The sequence below is a fragment of the Periophthalmus magnuspinnatus genome, chromosome 2 (assembly GCF_009829125.3).
Source record: "Periophthalmus magnuspinnatus isolate fPerMag1 chromosome 2, fPerMag1.2.pri, whole genome shotgun sequence".
Classification (NCBI taxonomy): domain Eukaryota; kingdom Metazoa; phylum Chordata; class Actinopteri; order Gobiiformes; family Gobiidae; genus Periophthalmus; species Periophthalmus magnuspinnatus.
In genome coordinates, this window is record NC_047127.1 from 4,442,397 (window position 1) to 4,464,925 (window position 22,529).

General features: G+C 38.7%; 1 protein-coding gene across 4 annotated transcripts in view; it reads right to left on the reverse strand.

Annotated features, from left to right (window-relative positions):
* Positions 1-22,529, reverse strand: part of LOC117384024 (neural cell adhesion molecule 2-like) — a 509,480-nt gene that overhangs the window by 142,628 nt on the left and 344,323 nt on the right. For all 4 annotated transcript variants that reach the window (XM_033981298.2, XM_033981291.2, XM_055228525.1 and 1 more), the window contains exon 4: positions 3,638-3,781. In XM_033981298.2, coding sequence (XP_033837189.1) covers positions 3,638-3,781 — 144 coding nt within the window. The remainder of the gene's footprint in view (positions 1-3,637; positions 3,782-22,529) is intronic.

The window sequence follows — 22,529 nt, forward strand, 5'->3', positions numbered from 1 at the left end:
TTCTGTCTGCATCTCCAAAGCTCTGGTAGTTTTCAAGTTAACACCAACATTTTGACAGTAGAAATTGACCATTCCAGGGCTAAAATGATGTAATAAATGTGTATGGAGTGAAAAAAAAAGACATTAAGGTCATCGCAAGTACCTGATGACAGAGTTGTTAGCATCCATTTGTCAATTGTAGGAAAAAAACAACAACATTATAAGCCCGATCTGCACAATTATCTTCAGTAATGGGTTAACTCCTCCTAACTGCCTCAAATCCCCTATTAATAAAACACAAATTTATCTTTTTATATCGCACATAAAATATTCATTAACTCCATATTTAATGACCTCGACATCAGCTTAATGATGCTACGGCAAGTTACTTTATGCATTATTTCACTCACAGGCTTGGCGTCTATCTGCTCCCCTGTCGGATTACATATTCATGACTAAATAAAACGAGTGTAAAACAGCACATTGCCGCTTTCTATAAATAATTGGAATTGGTGGTATTCAGGGACACAGAATGAGAATAAAAAATTGTCGGATTTTTGTAAGTAGGCGACCGTGCGTCAACTCTGCACGCAAAGTTACAAGTACAACTGTTGTTTTTTATACTCTGAAAAACTGGTTGTTACGGTGTCGTCCCATTTTTATACAGCGCTTTTCCACTTTCAAGGCACTTAAAGGATTGAGGATGAGGACGGGTTAAGTGTCTTGCCCAAGGACACAACAGCAGCGTTTATCTGTGGGAGCCGGAATCGCGTCGGTAACTTGTGGATAAGCCTGTCACGAGAGCTAATTTTGAATGTTGAAAGTAGTTTATACAATAACAATAATGCAAAATAATCCCAGTAAATTTATTTTGAATTAAATGGCATGAGCTGCACCAAATTAACAGCAGATTAAAGCTACATTTTCAACACTTTACAGCTCAAATCTTATCTTTTTACAACAAAAATCCCCCAAATTCGCCTCTTTTTTACAACGAAATTAAACTTTGATGAACTGAAAGCATGATTTTTAGTTTTATTTGTTTTATTTTGTTTTATTTGTTGTACTCTTAATAGTGAATTGGCCCATATTACCTTAAACAGAACGTTTTACTGTATATTTCTGAAAATCTACTTTAACAAGCCCATATCAAATATTTAATGTGTCCCGTTGAGGATGTAAGCGTGAATAAAGGTCTAGTGGTTCAGTCTAATAACACAGATTTGAAGTATTCACTGTATTTGTGTCCAGTCTATGGCCCTCAATGGCCCTCAGCTTTGTTATGTGTGGCCCTTAATGAGAAAAGTTTGGACACCCCGGCTCTACAGCTCGAATGTTAACGTTTAATAACAAAAATACCCCAAATTCACCTTAAACTTTGATCAACTGAAAACATGATTTTTTTTGTTTTATTAGTTTTATTTAGTTTTATTTGTTTTACTCTTAAACTTGTGTTGAATACTGCGTGTTGTTTCTCAGTAATAATGCGACACACGGTTATTTTAAGACGTCTAAGCTGGAACCTGCTACTTTGGTTACATGACACAGCTCTTCAGGTTGAACAGAGGTCTTGTAATTCGTCTTTTCCGTGACTGCAAGCATCTTTTAGTGACGTATTTTACCTCAGTGCAAACAGCTAACAGTATATCCATTTATAACCGTGTACAGACAGTATGTAAATAGGACCAGCCTTTAATAGATAGCACCTTTCTCGGACTATAAGTACTGGAAAAAAAATCCTTGAAATGTAACGCATGTGCTGCTGTCTGTAACTTTATTCATCTGATCAGATAAACTTCTTTCAACCTTACCTCAGGCACGGCCAAACTGTGGCGCAGGGACCAAATGCGGCCCTCAGACCAACTTTTCTCGGCCCTCACGCTTCCAGGTGAATTGGCCCGTATTACCTTAAACAGTACTTTTTGCTGTATATTTCGGAAAATCTACTTTAACAAGCCCTTATCAAATATTTAATGTGTCCCACTGAGGATATAAGCGTGAATAAAGGTCCAGTGAGTCTAACTTATACTAATAATAACGCAGATTTCCACTGTATTGGTGACGAGTAAAGCTTTGTTTGCGTTTTTTATATGTGGCCCTTAATAAGAAAAGTTTGGACACCCTCGCTCTACGTGATCTGCAATCTCGTCTTTCACAATTACATCAACTTTGAGTCCCAGAATATATAGTTTCAGGTGTCATATATAGAACAATATGTCGATATAGTCATTATCGTGACAGGCCGACGTGTGGGTCATTGGATTCGAGTAATGATGTTTACGTCGAGAGCGGGATTCGAACCGCCAGCCTTCAGATCGGTGAACAACCACTCTACCAACCGAGCTACTATCGCCCAATTTCGTGTACTTTAATCCAACCACATTAGAACCTGGTCTTGTAGTAGCACCAGAAAGCATCATTTCTATGATTGGGCATAAAAAGACACAGTGGGGCGCCCAATTTTCAATTCAATGATTTCATGTAGTTAATTCAAATATGCTGTAACAAACCCTGGTAAGATTCATTCCACCTGTTCATTATAATTATTAGAGGACTGGTCTTTTATTTAAGACGGCCCTATTCGAGTTTAACAAAAGCAGGTTCACAAAGACAGCTGATTTTCTAAAAACCAAAATCAAGGATAATCTGGGAAAATTGATATTTATTATTTCGGGATTTTTAACAGAACATTTGAAAAAGAATGGAAATTACTATGTGCTGTCGTGACCCATTGTGGGCAGATGCAACAATAGTATGACCACTAATGTCACATATGTTCTGCACTCAGACCTCGAAAAACCTCTTTTAAGATAGTTTTCGTAGTGTATACTTTGTCTCCTACTTGAGTTTTTTTGTTTTTTTTGCAGTATTCTTACTCAAGTAGTGGCTTTGGTTACTTTTCTCCTGTGAATAAATCTAATTAAGAGTTTATGTTGACAATATTAAAAGGGTGTATTCTTTAAAAACTCCAGATTTCGTGAATTATTTCATGTTTTGTCCTTATAATTAAAGGGCACGTATTATGTCATTTTCTGATCTGTGTTATAATGTTGTTTCCTCATCAAAAACAGACCTGGAGTTGTGTTTTGCTTCATTCACACATGTTTAACACTCAAACTCTGCTAATTTAGGGTTCTTCTCGCAAACAGACAACGCTCTGTTCCACCTTGTGATGTCATCATGTGCTAATACAGGAAGTGCTCTACTATGTTTCTAAACTCCACACACCTTCACTAGAATCATTTGGATGATTTCAGCCCTCGAATTGCCAATCTCGCCTGAACATAAGGTAAAAAAAAAAAAGCTGTTAACTTGAAAACTACCACTTGATGACATCACAAGGTGGAACCGAGCATTTTGAGCTTTGGAGATTTAGACAAACTGATAATAAAAGATTACTCAAACATGTGTGAATGAAGCAAAACACAACTCCAGGTCTGTTTTTGAGGAGGAGAGTCAATTTTGCGTAATATACAACCTTTAAATCTACTTCAGATTATAAGAAAGTACACCAACTTTACACCAAAACAACTGCGTTAACAGTTACTACTATTTTGTATTTCTACTTGAGTAACAGTACTTTGTCGTAGCATGTTCTAGGGTGACTGTATGTGGTCATAATTTAGTGGCTGTTGAGTGTATTTGCGCTGACACTTACTATGGGGCTCCTCTGTGATCTCGCGGTCTTGGTAGTACCACACCACAGCCGGGACTGGGGAGCTGATGACATCACACACCACCTCGGCCGTCTCCCCGTGCCGGAACTCCTGCGGAGACTGGACATCCCGGAACGTCAACCGCTCTGCAACACAAAATTAGAGATTAGAGGTAAAAAAATCCCCCAGAAGTTAATGTTTTGGGGATTTGTAAAATTAAAATATCATTGTGTATCATTAAAACTAGTTTTCTTGTGCTACTCATTCACTCCTAACCCTGGGATCCACTACAATACTTTTCAAATGGGCGTGATTGACAGGTGGATTAGCCAATCAGGGACATGCATGGCCCACTGTATTGAAAACATTACGGAAAACTATCACAGGGGCTGGCAAACATGGCGGATTTCTGCAGAATCAATGAGCGACGCAATACACGCTGTTAATCGGAGGTGAGAAAAGTTAGATTTTATTTGTATATCGTCATAGATGACCAATGAGCTCCTTTGTTTCACACGTGTCACTGAAAAAGAACAAATCTGATTGGACAAACCTACAACTAGAGCACTAACGCTAACACATAACATATTTACATCACTAAGACACCTTTTATTGTTTTGAAAATGCTACATATTAAAATCAGTTTCAGTTTCGTTTTTGATGTTGAACCCCCTGTTGCATTTGCTCCCCGCACTTAGTCGCTCCACCTACAGAGCGCTATCTATCACAACACAATCAGCGTGCATCTCAATAATGAAACTACGTACTATACGTCGCATCAGGTTTGTGAAGTTGTAGTGCATTGTTTTAAAGGCTGCTCTTGTATAAGGGTGGTGTAGGCTTGTGGGTGGAGCCTTGTACAGACCTGTATAGCTAAACATAAGGAGGGTTCGAATAGGGCCCAGGAGAGATCGCTAAATTATCATGTTTTCTGGACTATACGTCGCTCTGGAGTATAAGTCGCACCAATCAAAAAAATGCATAATAATGAAGAAAAAACATATGTAAGTCGCACTTTTGAGGGAAATTGATTTTATAAAATTCAAGACCAAGAACAGACGTTTTATCTTTAAAGGCAATAAAACAGAGAACAACAGGCTGAATATCAGTACATCGCGCTAACGTAACACATTTATATTTATTCAGCTACATGAAGCACAGACAGAACTGAACACGTGTCTGGTTTGTTAACGTAAGATATTAACAGTTAATCAGATAAATAAAGCAGAAAAAACAAGCAACAAATTTACTCCAAATCACTAAATCCATTGAATTCTTCATCCTCTGTGTCGCTTCTGAACATCTCCGAATGTAGATGAAGTGCTGTGTCACGTAGTTTTTTTGTTTTTATTTTAATAATTTCACATATAAGTCACATCTGAGTATAAGCTGCATCCCCAGACAAACTACAAAAAAAAATAAAAAAACAAACAACCTATAGTCTGGAAAATACGGTACTCAAACTTCTAAAACCTCTTCATACATGTGTTTTATGAGGAAACAACGTTATAACATGGTAAAAACCTCCAAAACGCCTCTAAAAAGTCTCAATTTTTACTGTTCCAAAGTAAGTCCACCTCTGTTCACTCTGTTCCATAAAGTTCATTTTTGTGAGGTTGATGCGTTGTACTGAATATCATATCTGTCCACTTAAGAAGGATCCAAAACGCAACTGTATTTATTAAAACTTTAGCTTTCAAAATGCCATATACAATGCAAATAACCCAAGCTATTCATTTGCACGGTCATTGTTTCATATTCATGTCCATCTATAAACGTCTCGTACAGGCCTCGTAACAAAAGACTGAACCATCTCCTCATGTGTTATTCATGACGCTCATATTAAATGGACTCGACACTACTTTAACGACGCTACCCGGCAACTTACTGTATGCATTATTTCACATACAAGCCAGACAGACACTGCGTACTTTCACTGCGGGAATATTCATGTCTAAAATATTTGTAATTCAATTTGAATTTTTTTTTAAATAAAACAAATGGATGAGGAGACAGGAGTTAAAGCGTCGCGAGAAGAACAAAGTGATACAAAGCTAGCGCGTTCTACTTATTTGTTGCAGTAGAAGAAGACAAATTACGTTTTTGCACACAGGAAAATACCTTAATTGCTTTGACTGTTTGTGAAATTCAATATTTTATTTCCTCGGCTAATTAAAACAATCTAGTTCGTTTCTGAACAACAACAATCCAACAACAACAAATAATTCCCCTCCTGAACGAAACAATTTTCCATTTCTAAGAACCTTTGAACAATTGAGAATATTCTTAGATGAGATTAAATTTTAAATCAAACTGAGATTTCAGATGAAAACTAATTTAAATGTTTTGGAAGCTGTACGCCGTTGAAATTGCGCCATTAAAACTTAAAAAAAAAAAACGATTAAAAAGAATGATGTCAGTGATGATGGAGTTTGTGGAAAAACTAGACGACTTTTGTAAAATATATTATGGTTCTAGTCTGCAAAACATGTTAGCGACATAGACGGTATGTATAAATGGACATAGCTAACCTGCTAGCCGCCACGTTCCAAATAAGAAGTGATCATGGGCGCGGTTCCGGCTCCATCGACTCGTCTTTTTGGTCTTAAAACGTTCGTATTAACCCGTTCTACATGATCCTGGTGTTTTTATTTTGCTATTGTGTCCAAAAATCATGATATGACCATTAAAAACAGACAAATCAGCCGCCTTCTTTCCCCCGAAGTCACTCCCGCTAGCGTTAGCAACAGGTTTGATTGACAGCGTTGCTAAGTGCCCGCTCCCCGCTAAACCAGCAATCCGAGTGGGAAGGGAATTATCTTTAACAGCCTGGCTCCGGATTGGCTCTTTGGTTGCTATGATACTCGCTTTTGAATTCCAAATATGAAACTTGACTACAAATTCGCCGCATAACCGCTAGCCTCGATTAGCTTCATTTGACGCCACACTCACTTAGTCCACTTCTTTATACAGTCAATGGTTAGCGCGCAAGCTAAACATTTAATCAGTCAAGTAATAATTTTCTTAGTTTTTGGCATAATCATGAAAATAAAACCAGATTTATTTATTTTTTAAACATAATTTTCTTTGTCATAAGTGACCAAAACACATTGCAGTAATAGTACGGGAGGAGAACGCTAGCACTGGACGATCGACTAGCTTAACAGTCAATATTAGCCGTATATAGAGGTCTTTTTAAAACTTTTCCCTGACCTTGGGCTCTTATATCTCGAGTTATAAAAGTTGTATAGTTGTTTGTAACTTTCCCACACTGTGTACTTGGGCAGGGTCACGGTGAGGTCATGGCGCACACTGATGATGTAACCTCTCCCTTGCGCAGATCCGGCTGGTCTGAGAGAGCTCTGATTGGTATTGACAGGGCTCACTCTTCGATTCAATACAACAAAAGCAGAATCTGCGTCGTTTCCGGAGTTGGCATCTGATGAAACTTCACATGAAAGACTTTATTTGTGCAGCTACGTATAGAGACCAATTAGAAGTATGGCAACAGGAATCAATAGTCACTGTACGTTTGCACAGAAGGGTCAGGATATAATTGAGTGATTCAGCAAACCACCGTTGGAACATAATTAAAGCCCAACACACTGCAGGATTTTTCATAAAGAATACATTTTGTGCTTGTGATTGCTCTATAGGTATCATTTCCGACATCCGTGGATCATATATTATAATTTTCACATTTTAAATCACAATAATCATCTAAAACGACTTAATAAAAGAACCAAATCCGCCGAGTTGACGTCACCGTAAGCGTCATAACAACAAAGAGTCGGCAACTTCTACGGATAGCTGCAGATCATGCTAGCGAGTACAAGAATCTATTTAATTTCGACCAAAAGGACTACACGATGCTGCCGAATCCTACGCGTATCACCGTTTAAGAAAATAAAATAGGAGGACAAAGTAAGTACGTCACAGTGGAGGTGAAAATGGGGTTGATCGGCGAAACGGTGTCTTGAAAATAAGTGATTAAAGATCGCTCAAACATGCACGAATGACTCCAAAAACGACTCTGCGAGGGGAAATAACGACATGTTTCTTGCACAACAGGTCTGCTATAAAGATTTTGAAACGCGAGACAAAAAAAGTGCAGGCCACAGACGAGGAGAATCGCATCAGATTTAAAAACAATTCTCCGAGCGCAAATCCTGCAGTGGGATATGGCAGCGAAGAGACGGCACTCCGCAAGCTAAAAGTCATCCGTTTACCGTCTACAGTAAAACGACTCCCTTTGAGACTCATCGTATTGAACCTCGAGTCAAAACTGTGGTATTTTATTAGTGAAATGTGGTGCAGTAGTTTAGATAAATGCTTTTAATGCACAGAACCTTGGAGATAAACGACACAGGAAGTCGAGTTGCTATCGCTAATCACTGTGTGGATGTAAACACTAAACTACTCTTGTCTTTTTACTTTTAAAGAACATTTCAAATCGGATTATAGCGCCGTCTAGAGGACTGGGGGGGGTCATTATTTTGCAGAGGAAACATTCAAATGGATAATATGGATGAGAATGCAAATATTACTACAATAAAAACTTCTACAAGAACTATGACTATTACTTCAACTACTGCTACTACTACTATCTTACGTTACAAAGCAACTACTACCAGTACTTCTACAACAACTACTGCTACAAAAAAATACATCTTATACCATCACCACTACTATTACTACCACCCCCACCAAAACTACTACCACCACTACTACTACTGCTACTACTACTACTACATCCCAACCAACAACTGTTACTACAATAACTGCTACTACTACAACTATGGATAATACTGCAATACTACTGCAATTACAACTACATCCTCTACTACTACAAAAAAGTACATCTTATATTACAACAGTTACAACCATTTCTACTACTATTACTACTACTACTACTACTACTAATACTACTACATCCCAAACAACTGTTACTACAATAACAACTTCTGTTATATCTCTACAACTGCTACTGCAATTACAATTATGTCCTCTACTACTACAAAAAGTACATCGTATATGACGAGAGCAACTACTACCACTACTACTACCACTACTACTACCACTACTACTACTACTACTACTACTACATCCTAACCAACAACTGTTACTACAATAACAACTTCTACTGTTATATATCTACAACAACTATGACTACTACTGCAATTACAACTACAAAAAAATACAACTTAATAGTACAACAACAACTACTACTACCATTACTACTCTCTTCTCGTCCTTGTCCAAACCTTTTGCGATATGATCCTTCTACTTTATTCTAGAGCCACTTCTGTCAGCCATGATTGTTTTTTTTGTTTTTTTTTACCTCAATTAAAAAGTACTTTCTCACTGTCTCCCGTACTCCCCCTTCCATCTTGTATCTGGCTGAAAAACCGCACACAACTGAACGGCGTCCCTCTCTATCAGCCTCGTCTTTGGAGCATTAGCATTTGGGCGTGTGATTTATGCTAGGCTGCTCTCTAAAATGAGCTCCTTTCTCTCCGCTCGCTCCCTTCACTCCCGGTCTGCTAACGTGTCTAGAATCTCGCCAACTTCATTCGATGATGGCTTTGCATTTGCTCTTTGACTTAACGACACGATTTTTTTGGTGTTTTTTTGGGGGGGGGAATTGGCTTTCACGCTCGCGGCGGCTTACGTTAGCGAAAGTGTTAGCTGTTTTGTTCAAATGTTTGTGTCACTGTTGTTTCCTGTTTGAATTGGTTTGTAGATACAGCGGATGTCGTCCTCCGTAACACCCGGCTGCACTCCTCACTGCTGAATAGAATGAATACTTGAATGAATACTATTTCCTGCTTGTGCGCTTTTGTTTGCGCGTACGAGACGGAAGACTGCGACGAAAAAGTAAAATGACGAAAACGGATATATTGAGAATTAAAATGTCCTCTGTGACGCAAAAATTGACTCTTATGAGCTTTGAGTCGTGTTATAAAGCTGTTACTGCATCAAAAACGTACTTGGAGTTGTGTTTTGTTTCATTATTTTTAGTCTGTTACATCTCCAAAGCTCAAAACGCTCTGTTCCACCTTGTGATGTCATGAAGTGGTAGTTTTCAAGCTAACAGCTCCTTTTAGCTTTAGTTCAGTAGTAGATTGAATTCTGAATTCCAGGACTGAAATGATCCAAATGATTCTAAAAATGAAGGTGTGTGGAGTTTAAAAACACAGTGGAGCACTTCCTGTATAACTGATCAGTAACTAGACCTTAATTACACTTAGTTAAGCATGAAGAAGGGGTATTAATCAAGTAGTTTCAACACGTCCAGTCGTTCTTAATAAACTGTTGTTCATTAAGGCTGTAAATAGTGATGTTTTTATGTTTTTACTACTACTACTACTTCTACTACTACTACTACTACTACTGCTACTATCACTACTACTACTGCTACTACTACTTCTACTACTACTGCTACTACTACTAGTACGACTATTACTACTGCTACTACTACTGCTACTACCACTACTACTACTACTACTAATACTGCTGCTACTATTACTACTACTACTAGTACGACTATTACTACTGTTACTACTACTACTACTACTACTACTGCTACTGCTACTACTACTACTACTACTGCTACTACTACCACTACTGCTGCTACTACTACTACTACTACTTCTACTACTGCTGCTACTACTACTACTACTGTTACTACTACTGTTACTACTACTACTGCTACTACTACTACTACTAATACTGCTGCTAATAGCCAGAGGTTGAATGTAACAAAATAAAAGTATTATAGTACTATACTTAAGTCATTTTACAGTGTATACTTTTTACCTTGACTTCACTACATTTGAGAGCAGTATCTGTACTTTCTACTCCACTACATTTATGAACAGGACTGAAAAATAAAAGTATTTTTTGTCATTGTCTGAGTCCTGCTGAAAAGGCTGAGGGTTTATTTTTAACACATTGTTCGTCTGAGCAAACAGAAATATACATAAAAAACAGCAAGAACAAAGCAACAACAGCATCAAACTATTCATCTGAAGCTTTATTAGATCTGAAATCTGTGTGAAATACTTTTACTTTTTACTCTTTAAGTGCATTTTTAAACAGGTACTTTAATACTTATACCTAAGTAGATTTTTTTGATGTGATACTTTTACTTTTGAGCATTTTTTTGCTCTGGGATCTGTACTTTTACTTTACAGAACTGAGTACTTCTTCCACCGCTGCAACTAGCAATACTGGACCTACTCGTATTGCAACAACTACTTCATACAGCATGTACTCCAACTACTACTACTACTACGAGATGAAAGAATGCATGGTGTCGTAATCCGTTTGTTTCCATGGCGATATGATATGACATGCTATAGAAGGATCATATGTTTAATGCCATATTGTCTAACATTCTTGGCCAAGCAAAAAGCGAAGCAGGTGTAACATCATCCACTGAAAAGTTACACACTGAACCTTTAATTTAGGCTATTGAGAAAAGGCCAAGGGTTTGCAGCTGTGTCAAAGTGGATAGTTTGAAAATTTGGATTTGAAATAAAATTAACTAAACTAAGCTTAATGAAATGAACTTTTCTCTCATAATACATACTACTACTACTACTACGACTACGACTACTACTACTACTACTATACTATTAAGACTACTACTACAATGTCGATGAATACAAAAAAAAAAAAAATAAGACCTAAGACTGCGTGCTGTTTGCGTCTAATTACAAAATGTTTATCCCGCGAGAACCAGGAAGTAGCGCAGTTAGCATGCTAGTTTTTGCTAACACTGCGACGGAAACTTAGCTCTTGGTCTCTAAAAGTTGTAAAAAGTGCTTATAAACTCATTACCGTGGATAATTAGGACGTTCACAATGTGTTAGGACAAACTCGGCTAAACAAACACATTAAAACAAAGAAGTATTTTTGAAGTATTTACGAGTACTCGACGAGCCAGTATGTATTATAACGTAAGTATTTGTACGTGTCGATTTCTGTATGTATAGAGTTAACCGTGAGTGTGTCTGAAGAACCGTTTGACACTAAAACGATGTAATTTCCGCGGCGTTTCCAGGTCAGAATCCGCACTCCCCGCACTCCCCGCACCTCCTCTGCCCTGGAAGTGTCTAGTCTCTGGACCGCTACTCCCGGCTCCGTCTAAATCCTGGCACGCCGCTGCTCCCGACATCAGTATCAGCGCTCCCCCATCCCACACACCGCTGTGCCATTTTAGTCCAGGTGTAGACAGCCGTGACGAGTTGCCGTGGTAACAGTGGCGGAGCTGTGACGGGGTGAGGACAAAAGCTATGGGCAGGTGTGAGTGAGTACGTCGGTTTCAACGCTCCCGGGAAATTTCTCACTTTAGCGAGGTGGAAATTTTGATTTTATAATTGCTGCGGTTGTTAATTTAAAGTGACAGGTTTGCGTGTTATGCTAATTATGACAGGGTTTGGTTGGATCGTACCTGCACTAAATGTTTGTCAGTTTTACATCAGTTAAGTGGCAAAGTTTGTGAGGAAAAAAACAAGAAGAAAAGTACAAAAATACAGGAAATCGTGATGAGTTTTCAAATGGAATACGACAAGGAAGAACTGAAGCGTTTGTTTAGTTTAACCCTTCGTTTTCGTCTCTGGAGGTGGCACGTCACCTGTATGCTTCCATGGAAACAAAGTTAAAACGATACTTTGGTACATTCTCCATAGAGATATATACATTTTATGGTAAAAAGTCATATTTTTTAGATAGGTTTTCCATTTTTAAGCCATTCAAAGCGCTTTACATCAAGCAATCACTCACTAATTCACACCAGTTGTCTTTTTTTGTGCCGTTTTCCCCCTCCCTTCTGTGTCAGAGCCTGGAGCTGGGCGGAGATTCTGGCTCCTCCCACGCACACCTGCAACTAATTGGCAATCAAGCTTCAGCGCCAGATCGTCCGCGTATCCACAGTGGTACAGCTCTGCTCGGCTACTCATTTCTAAGTTGGACGTTTTTGCTCCTCATCAAATCCCGCTCCATGGACCCACTCAGCTCCTCTGTCTCCGACCCAGCTCACCTCCTACTGCAAACAACCTCAACTATCTGATCAATTTACCTTCATTTGCTAATTTACAAACTGCAAATAAGTACGCAGACACTGGGGGAGAAGTGGGTTAAGTGTCTTGCCCAATGACACAACAACAGTATTCTTCTATAGGAGCCGAGAGCGGGATTCGAACCACTGAACTTCTGATCAGTGGACTAACACTCACCCCAACTGAGCCACTGTCACCATAATGGGGAAAACTATAGCAAAAGGAACAAGGTTACCAAGGAGACAAGCAGGAGGAGGCCGAATATGAGTCAGGTTTGTGGAAATGCAAGCCCGCTCAGAGTAAGAATGCTTGTTTATTTTTGCGTTTTTTCAGAACAATAAACGCAATCAAACTGAACAAACGTCTAACGAGGTGCATTATCTGGTCCATCTTCTGGTCTTAGTTTGACTCCTGAAGAAATAACTTAGAATTCCTGAAGAAGTCGGACTGCAGATGGCGCCGTCGTAGGAATACAGCGCCGAAACCGGTTTAAATCCGCCGATCGAACATGTCGCAGTAACATCGCATGACCACTCTAAGGAAGAGCGCCAGTGAGCAGACGAAACAAACTAAAATGTGGTCTGAAAAGCGAATCTATTCAAATAAAGTGAAGAAAAACATGCTTTTCACTAAAAAAAATCCATACTGTGGCTTTAGATGTCTTTTCATTAGTCTGTGATCTCGTTTTGGCCGTCGTTAATTCTCTGGTAACAGTTTTGGAAGTACTTCTGTGCACGTCACATCACAGGACTCGTATGAACTTTAACTCCGTGGAAGACTTTTTTGGTGAAATAAATGAACTTTTGTCATGTTCTTGCTCTGACGTTGTTTATTCAGAGATGTCGCCTCGGGGAAGTTTTTTTTGTTGTTTTTTTTTTTTAAAGCAGGTAGAAAACAACATCAGCTGTTTTGACACATAAAAACACGCACTTTAAAACAGATATAAAAGTTATGGAGACGCCAAACGGGGATACAATTGCTTTGTTGTATCAGATCCAAGCCGCACTTTTTCCATTTTCTATCTTTAAGAACATGGCTTAAGAAAGAAGTTATTTATAAATACACGGATTGGGAGGATTTAAAATAATCTGCTGGCAAGTTTTTGTGTTTCTCACTCCCACGTTTTGGTCACAGATCCCAATACGTCACTCAGACAGATGGGATTTTTGATTGGATTTTTTTCTTTTATGAAAATTTTATGCGCAAAATGACTGAACCCTGCACGTATCAGTTTTTTTTCCACATATACAGTTGTCCTTCGCTATAATGCGGTTCACCTTTCGCTGTCTCACTGTTTTGCTGATTTTTTTTGGTGTAATTTTGCATGTTTTTTACAGCATATGAACGTGCATTGTGTTCTGCGTCGTTGGATCGCGGTGTGACTCTGAAGTGCTGTACGTTTGTGATTTGTTTTCTCCCCGACAAAACCCACAATGTCGGAGAAACGTTCTGCACCGACAAAGACGCCTACGAAGGTTTGAACTTTGAGAGAGTTTAAACGAGAGAGAAATGTGAGGAAATGTTAACGCCTGTGTGAGAAAAGTGTATAAAGTGTGTGGTGAGGGGTTTTACAGACAAAAAAATGTAGAATAAATGTAAAAAATAAAGCTGATACTTCGCGGATCTCGCCTATTGCGGGTTATTTTTAGAACGTAACCCCCGACTACCAAGTTTTTCAGGTAAAGTTGTACCACGTAACTTTTCTTGTTTGTCTCCATGGAGCTGAATGAATGCATGGTGACGTAATCCGTTTGTTTCCATGGCGATAGATATGTTTAATGTTATATTGTGTAACGTCCTTGGCCAAGCAAAAAAGAGAACAGGTGTAACATCATCCGCTGGAAAAATTACACACTGAACCTTTAATTTAGGCTGTTGAGAAAAGGTTGAGGGTTTGCAGTTCTGTCGACAAAGCCAAGTAGATGCTTTAAAAATTAGAATTTAAAATAAAACTACCCAAGGAAAAGTACAGATACAGAGGCAAAAAGTTACTCAAGTAAAATTTCAAGTATCACCTGAAAAAATCTACTTAGGTAAAAGTATTTAAGTACTTGTTTAAAAGTGTATTTTTAGAGTAAAAAGTAAAAGTATGTCACTAGTGTTTAAAGTGTTAAATGTAGAGATATCGATTCAAAATTACACATATTTTGGTCAACAGCAGCAATATGAATCAACTTCTTCACTTTTCTTATGAATTTTGTGTATTTATTTTTGTTTTACTTAAAGTTGAAGCTTGAACTCGAAAACTTTAGTCAGTATGTTTCCACGAAAATGACCCCTCAAATCAGATGAAAAGTACTTTTTACTTTTCAGTCCTGTTCAAAAATGTAGTGGAGTAGAAAGTACAGATACTGCTCTCAAATGTCGTGAAGTAAAAGTCAAAAATGTACTTAAGTAAAGCACAGATAGATAAAAACTGGACTTAACTACAGTACTTTTTTACTACTTGTACTTCGTCACCTTCCACCGCTGGATGTCTTCTGTATTTATAGGGTTAGGGTTAAATCCAGACTTTTTTTTTTTTTTTTTTTTTGGCTCGTTTCGACAGTGAACCTATTATAAGAAATACAACATAACGTAATAACAGCGCTGTGGTCGTCAAGTGCTCCGGAGCAGATTACAGCCTCGTACAAAGAGAACCTTGATAATCATTATGTAAAGTCCAACAGGCCAAATTAGAACCATTTATCAACACAACGCTCGGAAATTACAACGGAATATGTTTTTGTTTCCACTTGAGAAGGTTACGAGCGTGTAGACTTAACACCAACACAAACTACCATTTTTTCATTTTTTCAGGTAAAGCTGTACCGTGTAAGTTTTCTTATTCGTCTCCATAGAGATGAACGGATACATGGTGGATTTATCTATTTATTTCCCCAGAGTTTTATATGTTTAATGTCATTGTGTGTCATTCTCAGCCAAGCAATAAGAAAGGCAGATGTGGGATCGTCTGCTGGAAAAAGTTACATACTTAAGCTTTAGTTTAGGCTTTGTGTGATTATTCTGGTGTCCATGGAGATGATGTTGTGTTTCGCTGGAGTTTTTCTTGCTCAAAAGTAATACTAGTAATTTGGCTAGTTGTAACTGGCTGGTTGTTTCCATGGAGATAACTGAATTTAATGCTGTACTGGCAAATTAACATCTTGTAACGGTGTAATTTCAATTGTCATGTACATTTCAAGTATATTTTTTCTTTTTACATCCTTCAAAATAATTTATTTATTCACTCAAGCTGATTTTTTAATTTTTTTAAAGGTCCTATATGACACAAAATCGACTCTCGTGAGGTTTAAGTCGTGTTATAATGTTGTTTCCTGCTCAAAAACAGCCCTGGAGTTGTGTTTTGTTTCATTCACACATGTTTGAGTAACATTTTATTATTATTTTGTCTACATCTCCAAACCTTAAAACGCTCCGATGCACCTTGTGATGTCATGAAATGGTAGTTTTCAAGCTAACATGTGTCTTTTACCTTTAGCTCAGTACAGATTGACAATTCCAGGTCTGAAATCATCCAAATGATCCTAGTGAAGGTGTACGTTTAAAAACACAGATTACCACATGATGACATCACAAGATGGAACAGAGCGTTGAAAATTACGCAAGATTTGTGTGTCAAACGTGTGTGAATGAAACAAAACAACAACTCCAGATCAGTTTGTGACGAGGAAACAACATTAGAACACAGATCACAGAAAATAGCCTAATATCATCTCTTTAAGTGCTGTGTCGGTCCCAATAGCAACTCTACGACAGCCGTTAGCGTGGCAGTTCCAAAGGCTACGTCATGTTCCTGTCATGTTAGCTAGCACAGGTGCACGGCTAATCTGCTCCAGCCTCCACAATACACGCCTCACTCCAACAGCGCGCTCCGTTCACTGCCAATCACACGTTAGCAAGAGTAGCCTAGACTAGCCGCACATGCTAACCTTTACGCCTGTTTACGCTGCGGGCTAGCTGTATTACAATTCATTACGTTTAGGTTAACATCGTTTTGGTATTATTGCGGAAAAGAGGAAGCATTTTATCTTGAAGCTACAAAAATAAAATGTCTTGACTCCTATTATTAACAATTACGCCGTAAAATCCAAGAAGAAGCAGTTTGTATTTAATAGCAATGCACCTGCAATAAGCCAAAGGGGCCTGTTTTGAAAAAGTCAAATTAATTTAAGGTTAGACTCCGGGAATGTCAGAGAAAATTGCCGGTTAGCGTTGTAAACATCACAGACGCCTTCGCAGCGCAGCCCACGGTCACAGAACACGCGGAGAATAGTGTCACCGTGGACACAGAGACGGGGAAATATTGAGTTTGTACTACTAAGAAAATATCACTATGAATAAACAGTATTCAGAAGAGTAGATTTAACGCTAAAGTGGCAACGTAAAGCTAAAGAAAGCACATTAGCGACGCATTGATATCAGTAACGGATCTGGTACTGGAGCTAGCATCAAAACTGGTATCGAAACCTCATTTTAAAGTGTAGAATTTCCTGAAAATAGATTCAAACTATTTCACAATCCACACATTTGTAATTGATAGCATTGGTGCGTTTCATTTTATAGCATGTGATGATGTCTTGCTTCCAGATGGGGGCGCAACAGCCAGATGAAAGCACGATTTCTGTTCAATTTTGCTGCTCTTAAACCTCGCGTTGAATACTCTTTGTTACACACGGAGACGAACTTGTTTCTCAGTAAAAATGTGACATATACTTATTTTACGACGTCTTCCCTGAGCTCATCCTTCGGTTACAAGCTCCAGCTGTTCAGAGACTGCGAGCAATCTTTTCTGACATATTCCACCTTCCTGTAAACAGTTAAAGTAAACAGTATATCCATTTACGATCTCGTGTGGACCGTATGTACAATTAATTTAAGTCCATGTACATCTAGATGACACCGTTCTCAGAGTACATATATATAAAGGTCAAGCTCTTTTCTAACATGTCTGTAGCTTCACTCATCTGCTCAGATAAAAACGTCTTTCACTTCTACCTGGTCTGCAATCACTTTCTTCACAGTTCCTATCAGTGACTAGACCCATGAACTTGTTCCTGTCGCGTTAGCTAGCACAGGCGCACAGCTAACAGCCCCACAGCGCGCTACAAACGCTCTCAATCACACGTTAGCAAGAGAACTAGCCGTACATGCTAACCTTTACGCATGTTTACGCTCGGGGCTAGCTGTATTTTGTAATGTAACACAAACTTCTTTCAGCTTTCTACCTGGTCTGGAATCGTTTCTTACCGTCTTGGTTATTTTTGTTAGTGATTAGACCCACGAACCTGCAGTTTTACGACAAAAATGTGGTTTTCAGCTATTCATTTTAGCCTCCATCTGTGTTAAATATCACTGGCCTATAAAATGTTAGACTGCATTGGTATCCCACGGTTTAGGGAATATGTTTTGTTAAATTATGATGAAAGGATTTGTAGTTTCGAATTCACCAATAAGCAAGACTTTTTTTTTTTTATCTTTTTTTTTATTTGAGTTTTTCTTTAAAACAAATGTAAAACAAAAACAATGTACAAAGTAAATACATAAAAAGACAACAAATATAAAATTAAATAGGTAAAATAATAAAATAAAAAAATATACCTGCATATTCACCTGTCTATCCTGTAATGAGCAAGACATTTTTAAATTCTGTTGCCATGACAATAAAATTTCAAACTTGATTTCAACATTAGAGGCTTGATACTCAATACAAGTTTCTGTCAAAGTCTCTTTACAGTTTAAAAAGTATTATTATTATTACAAAGGCAAATGATAAAGTATATTAATTAGATCTGTTCTGTTGTACCCGGTGGTTGTAAAAGTTTTTAATCACTTTGCTTTTCTGTATTTCAGGCATCCTGTTGAGTAAAGATGCATTATTTTCAGTGAACCTCTAAGACCCATGTGTCAAACTCAAGGCCCGTGGGCCAAATGCGGCCCGCCACGTCATTTTATGTGGCCCGCTACAAGGTAAATTAAAAGGTATGACTGTCTTAAAATATCAGTTTATCAGGAGAGACACAGTTACACAGCAATTTTTTCATATCTATGCAAATTCATATGCAATATTTGTAACTTGAATAAGTAATAAATACAGAAACGGTTAATTAATAAGATTTAAAAACAGTTACATTTATTTTACATTACATTTGGTTACATTTATAGTGTCTTACATTCACATCTGGCCCATTTTACTGTTGTGGCCCTTTGTGAAAGTTAGTCTGACACGCCTGGTCTGAGAAATGGCTCCCCCTCAAGAGAAAGCACGGTGTGGATCACGGTTTATCGAGACAAAATAAAACACACAACTCAACGAAACTACAGAACAAAATATGGAATTAAAGAAAACAGATGCAACCACTGATGAGGCTCTGCTACAGCGAACATGGCAACAAAATCCAGTCCTGTCTTGATGTGCTTCGTGCGGCTAATGATGCCCATTTAGGAGTGTTAAATGAGGTAAAAAGAACTTTGGAAACCACTGAGTACAACAGAACAAGTCTGATTAAAATATCTTAACAACTGCGTTTGTAATACATTTTTTAAGTTGCAAGGAGACTTTACGGCCACCGGGTACAGTATGGCTAAAAAAAAGAGAAACGGACATTTTTAAATCAGAAAATATAAGACATAATTGTGCTTTTTCAAGAGATTCAGGAAATAATATGTTTTATATGTTGACTTCAAGAAACATTCAATCAAGATTTATTCACAGTTTTTAATATTGAGTTTTGTCTCCAATTAGACCAATAAATTCCATCCACAAATCACATCGGAATTCTGAAAAAATTCCATTATTCATTCTGCGGTGTCATTTATTTTCAGATGACTTTTTAATGAACATGTCCGATCACAAAAACACGGAACACAAGACCCAACATCAGTCCTGTATTCTTAGAGGAGTAAGGTCGGTAGAGTTGTAATGAACGTCTTGCTCAAGGACACTCCAGCAGTCGCATCACTGTGCCCGGGGACAGTGTGTGTGTTGTGTGTGTCGGGGTGTGTGTGTGTGTGTGTGTGTGTGCGTTAACATGAGCCCGCGTTGGGTCAGACCAGCGAGTTAGCCTCAATGCCACGCACCTCATTAGGCCTGGCAGGATCCTAGTCCCGCGGTATCACAGCTGTCATTACACTTTAATCACAAATACTGCGATAATACACACAAGTACTACTACTACACACAAGTACACACATGGAGGGATCATTTACAAGCACTTGGGTCTGAGCTGCGGATCAGAATATAAAAAGGATTCCGAGCCAAATACTAGAGGGATAGTGGTATTCCCTACCAAGATTATTTCAAGGATTTGCAGTCATTTGTTGAACCAATATATGCCCTCTTCCACAGCGGGAAAATGTGAGCAAATATGGGGCAATATAGAGCATTTAGTGCCAAAATATGTTGAGATGTTTTATAAAGTACAATGTAAAAATAAAACTCTAAATTATTCAAATTAATTTAAAAAAGTCACAAAAAACCCACAAAAAACCCTTGCGCTAATCTAAACTATATCCTGATAGAAAGTCCCTCATCTGCTTGTCCGTGTTATTGCTTAGCTTGTAATGTTCCGCAGTATGGCTTTAAATTACATTTTTATTTACACAAGTGGACGCCAGAAGGCCAAATTACAGGTCAGATCCACGGAGAGGCGCGCCCGCTCACAGCAACAATAAATAAACACAGATACGCCAAAGAGACTCCATCGGTCAAGGACACAAGGTAAGTCAGTTTAATGCCATACTCTGGAACATTAAAGTCGACACAATAGCATCTCCATGGAGACGTCTAAACCGGACGCTGGATGGTGTAAAAATGGTTTGTGAAAATGTGACAGTGATAAAGAAATTAGCACAGCGCAGGTTCTTGTCGAGTCAGCTCGTAACAGCGCAGGACAAATAGATTCTTAAGGGATTCCGTCGGTCAAGGAAGCAACATAAGTGCGTTTAATGTCATACTGTGGAACATTAAAGTCGACGCGATTGCATCCCCATGGAGACATCTAAATAAGATGCTGGATGGAAATTAGCAGAGCGCAGGTTCTTGTCGAGTCAGCCCCATAACAGCGCAGTACAAATAGATTCCAAAGAGACTGTTGGTCAAGGAAGCAAGATATGTCAGTTTAATGCCATACTGTGGAACATTACAGACAACGCAACGGCATCTCCATGGAGACATCTGGACAGGATGCTGGATGGAAATTGGCATATCATAGCGCAGGTTCTTGTCTAGTCAGCCCATAAAAGAACAGTATAAACTGATGCCAAAGAGACGCCATCGGTCAACGAAGCAAGATAAGTCCATTTAATGCCATACTGTGGAACATTACATTCAGCATCTCCATGGAGACATCTAAATAAGAAGCTGGATGGAAATTAGCATAATACAGTTTCTTGTATAGTCCGCCCATAACAGCACAATAAAAATAGCTTCCAAAGAGATTCTGTTGGTCAAGAAAGCAAGGTAAGTCCATTTAATGCCATACGGTGGAACATTACAGATAACGCAACAGCATCTCCATGGAGACATCTGGACAGGATGCTGGATGGAAATTGGCATAGCATAGCGCAGGTTCTTGCCGAGTCAGCTCACAACAGCAGAGTAGAAATAGATTCCAAAGAGATTACGTTGGTCAAGGAAGCAAGATAAGTCCGTTTAATGCCATACTGTGGAACATTACGGTCAACGCAACAGCATCTCCATGGAGAATAGGATGCTGGATGCAAATTGGGATAGCATAGCGCAAGTTCGTGTCTAGTCAGCCCATAAGAGCACAAAAAAACCAAACAAAAAAACCCCAAAACAATTGGCCAACGAATCAAGCTAAGTCCATTTAATGCCATACTGTGGAACATGAGTCAACGCGACCTGATCTAAAGAGGAAGCTAGATGGTGTAAAACTGTTTTGTTCTTGTGACAATGATTAAGAAATTAGCATAGCACGGGTTCTCTTGTAGTCGGCCCGTAACAGCGCAGTACAAATTGATTCCAACGCTGAAGTTACGGCGTAAATATGAATCGCAACAGTGTTTTGGTGCCAAACAACCATATGCCAGGATGAAATTATGCAAAACATCACACTGGCTGTAGCATTGTAGCTCAAAGTGAATGAGAAAGTAGCTAAAACACTGAAAACTGGGACACTTTTCTTTCCTGCTCTGACGAATAACAGAAACACTGGTCTTTTTTGAGCACCTGATTGCAGACGGAGCCACAGCGGCAGCTCTTGCATCACGGCTCGCAAGGACGTTCGAAAGGACTTCTTCAAAGAACAACCGAACCTAACTTCTATATGACCTAAGCGTTTGCTCAAGTGACGCAACCGGACCACGCCAATTAGAACAATTCGCGTTGCCGATTGACAGGAAGTAAGAAAAGTAGCCACGGTTCAAGGAATTTTGGACCAAACGACCTGGTAATCGTAGGTCATTGCGCGAAAAGGACGAAGACGCCGACTCCAGCCACAAGGGGTCAGCAAACTACGGGGATTTTTATAGTTAACGTTACTCAGTTTGTCATGGCGTTTAGCTAATTAGCCCACTTTAGTTGGGTTCTAGTTCTGAACAGTGTGGTGCAATTGCGAAGTTGGAAGATTTCGCAAAATGGCTGCTTATACGAGTAATGTGATTTTAGTTTAATTTATTTATTGATTTGGAGCACACGTATCAGACACACATCTCACATTTAAGCTCAAAAAGGAGTGGGAAGAAGAAAACAACTATATTTCCATTTCTTGGCAAGAGAACAGAGTTTCAAAATGTATGGATAAAAATATGCGCTAGGGTAACTTTTTCTAGTTGGACGACTGCCATTTGCTCGTGGAGACTTCGG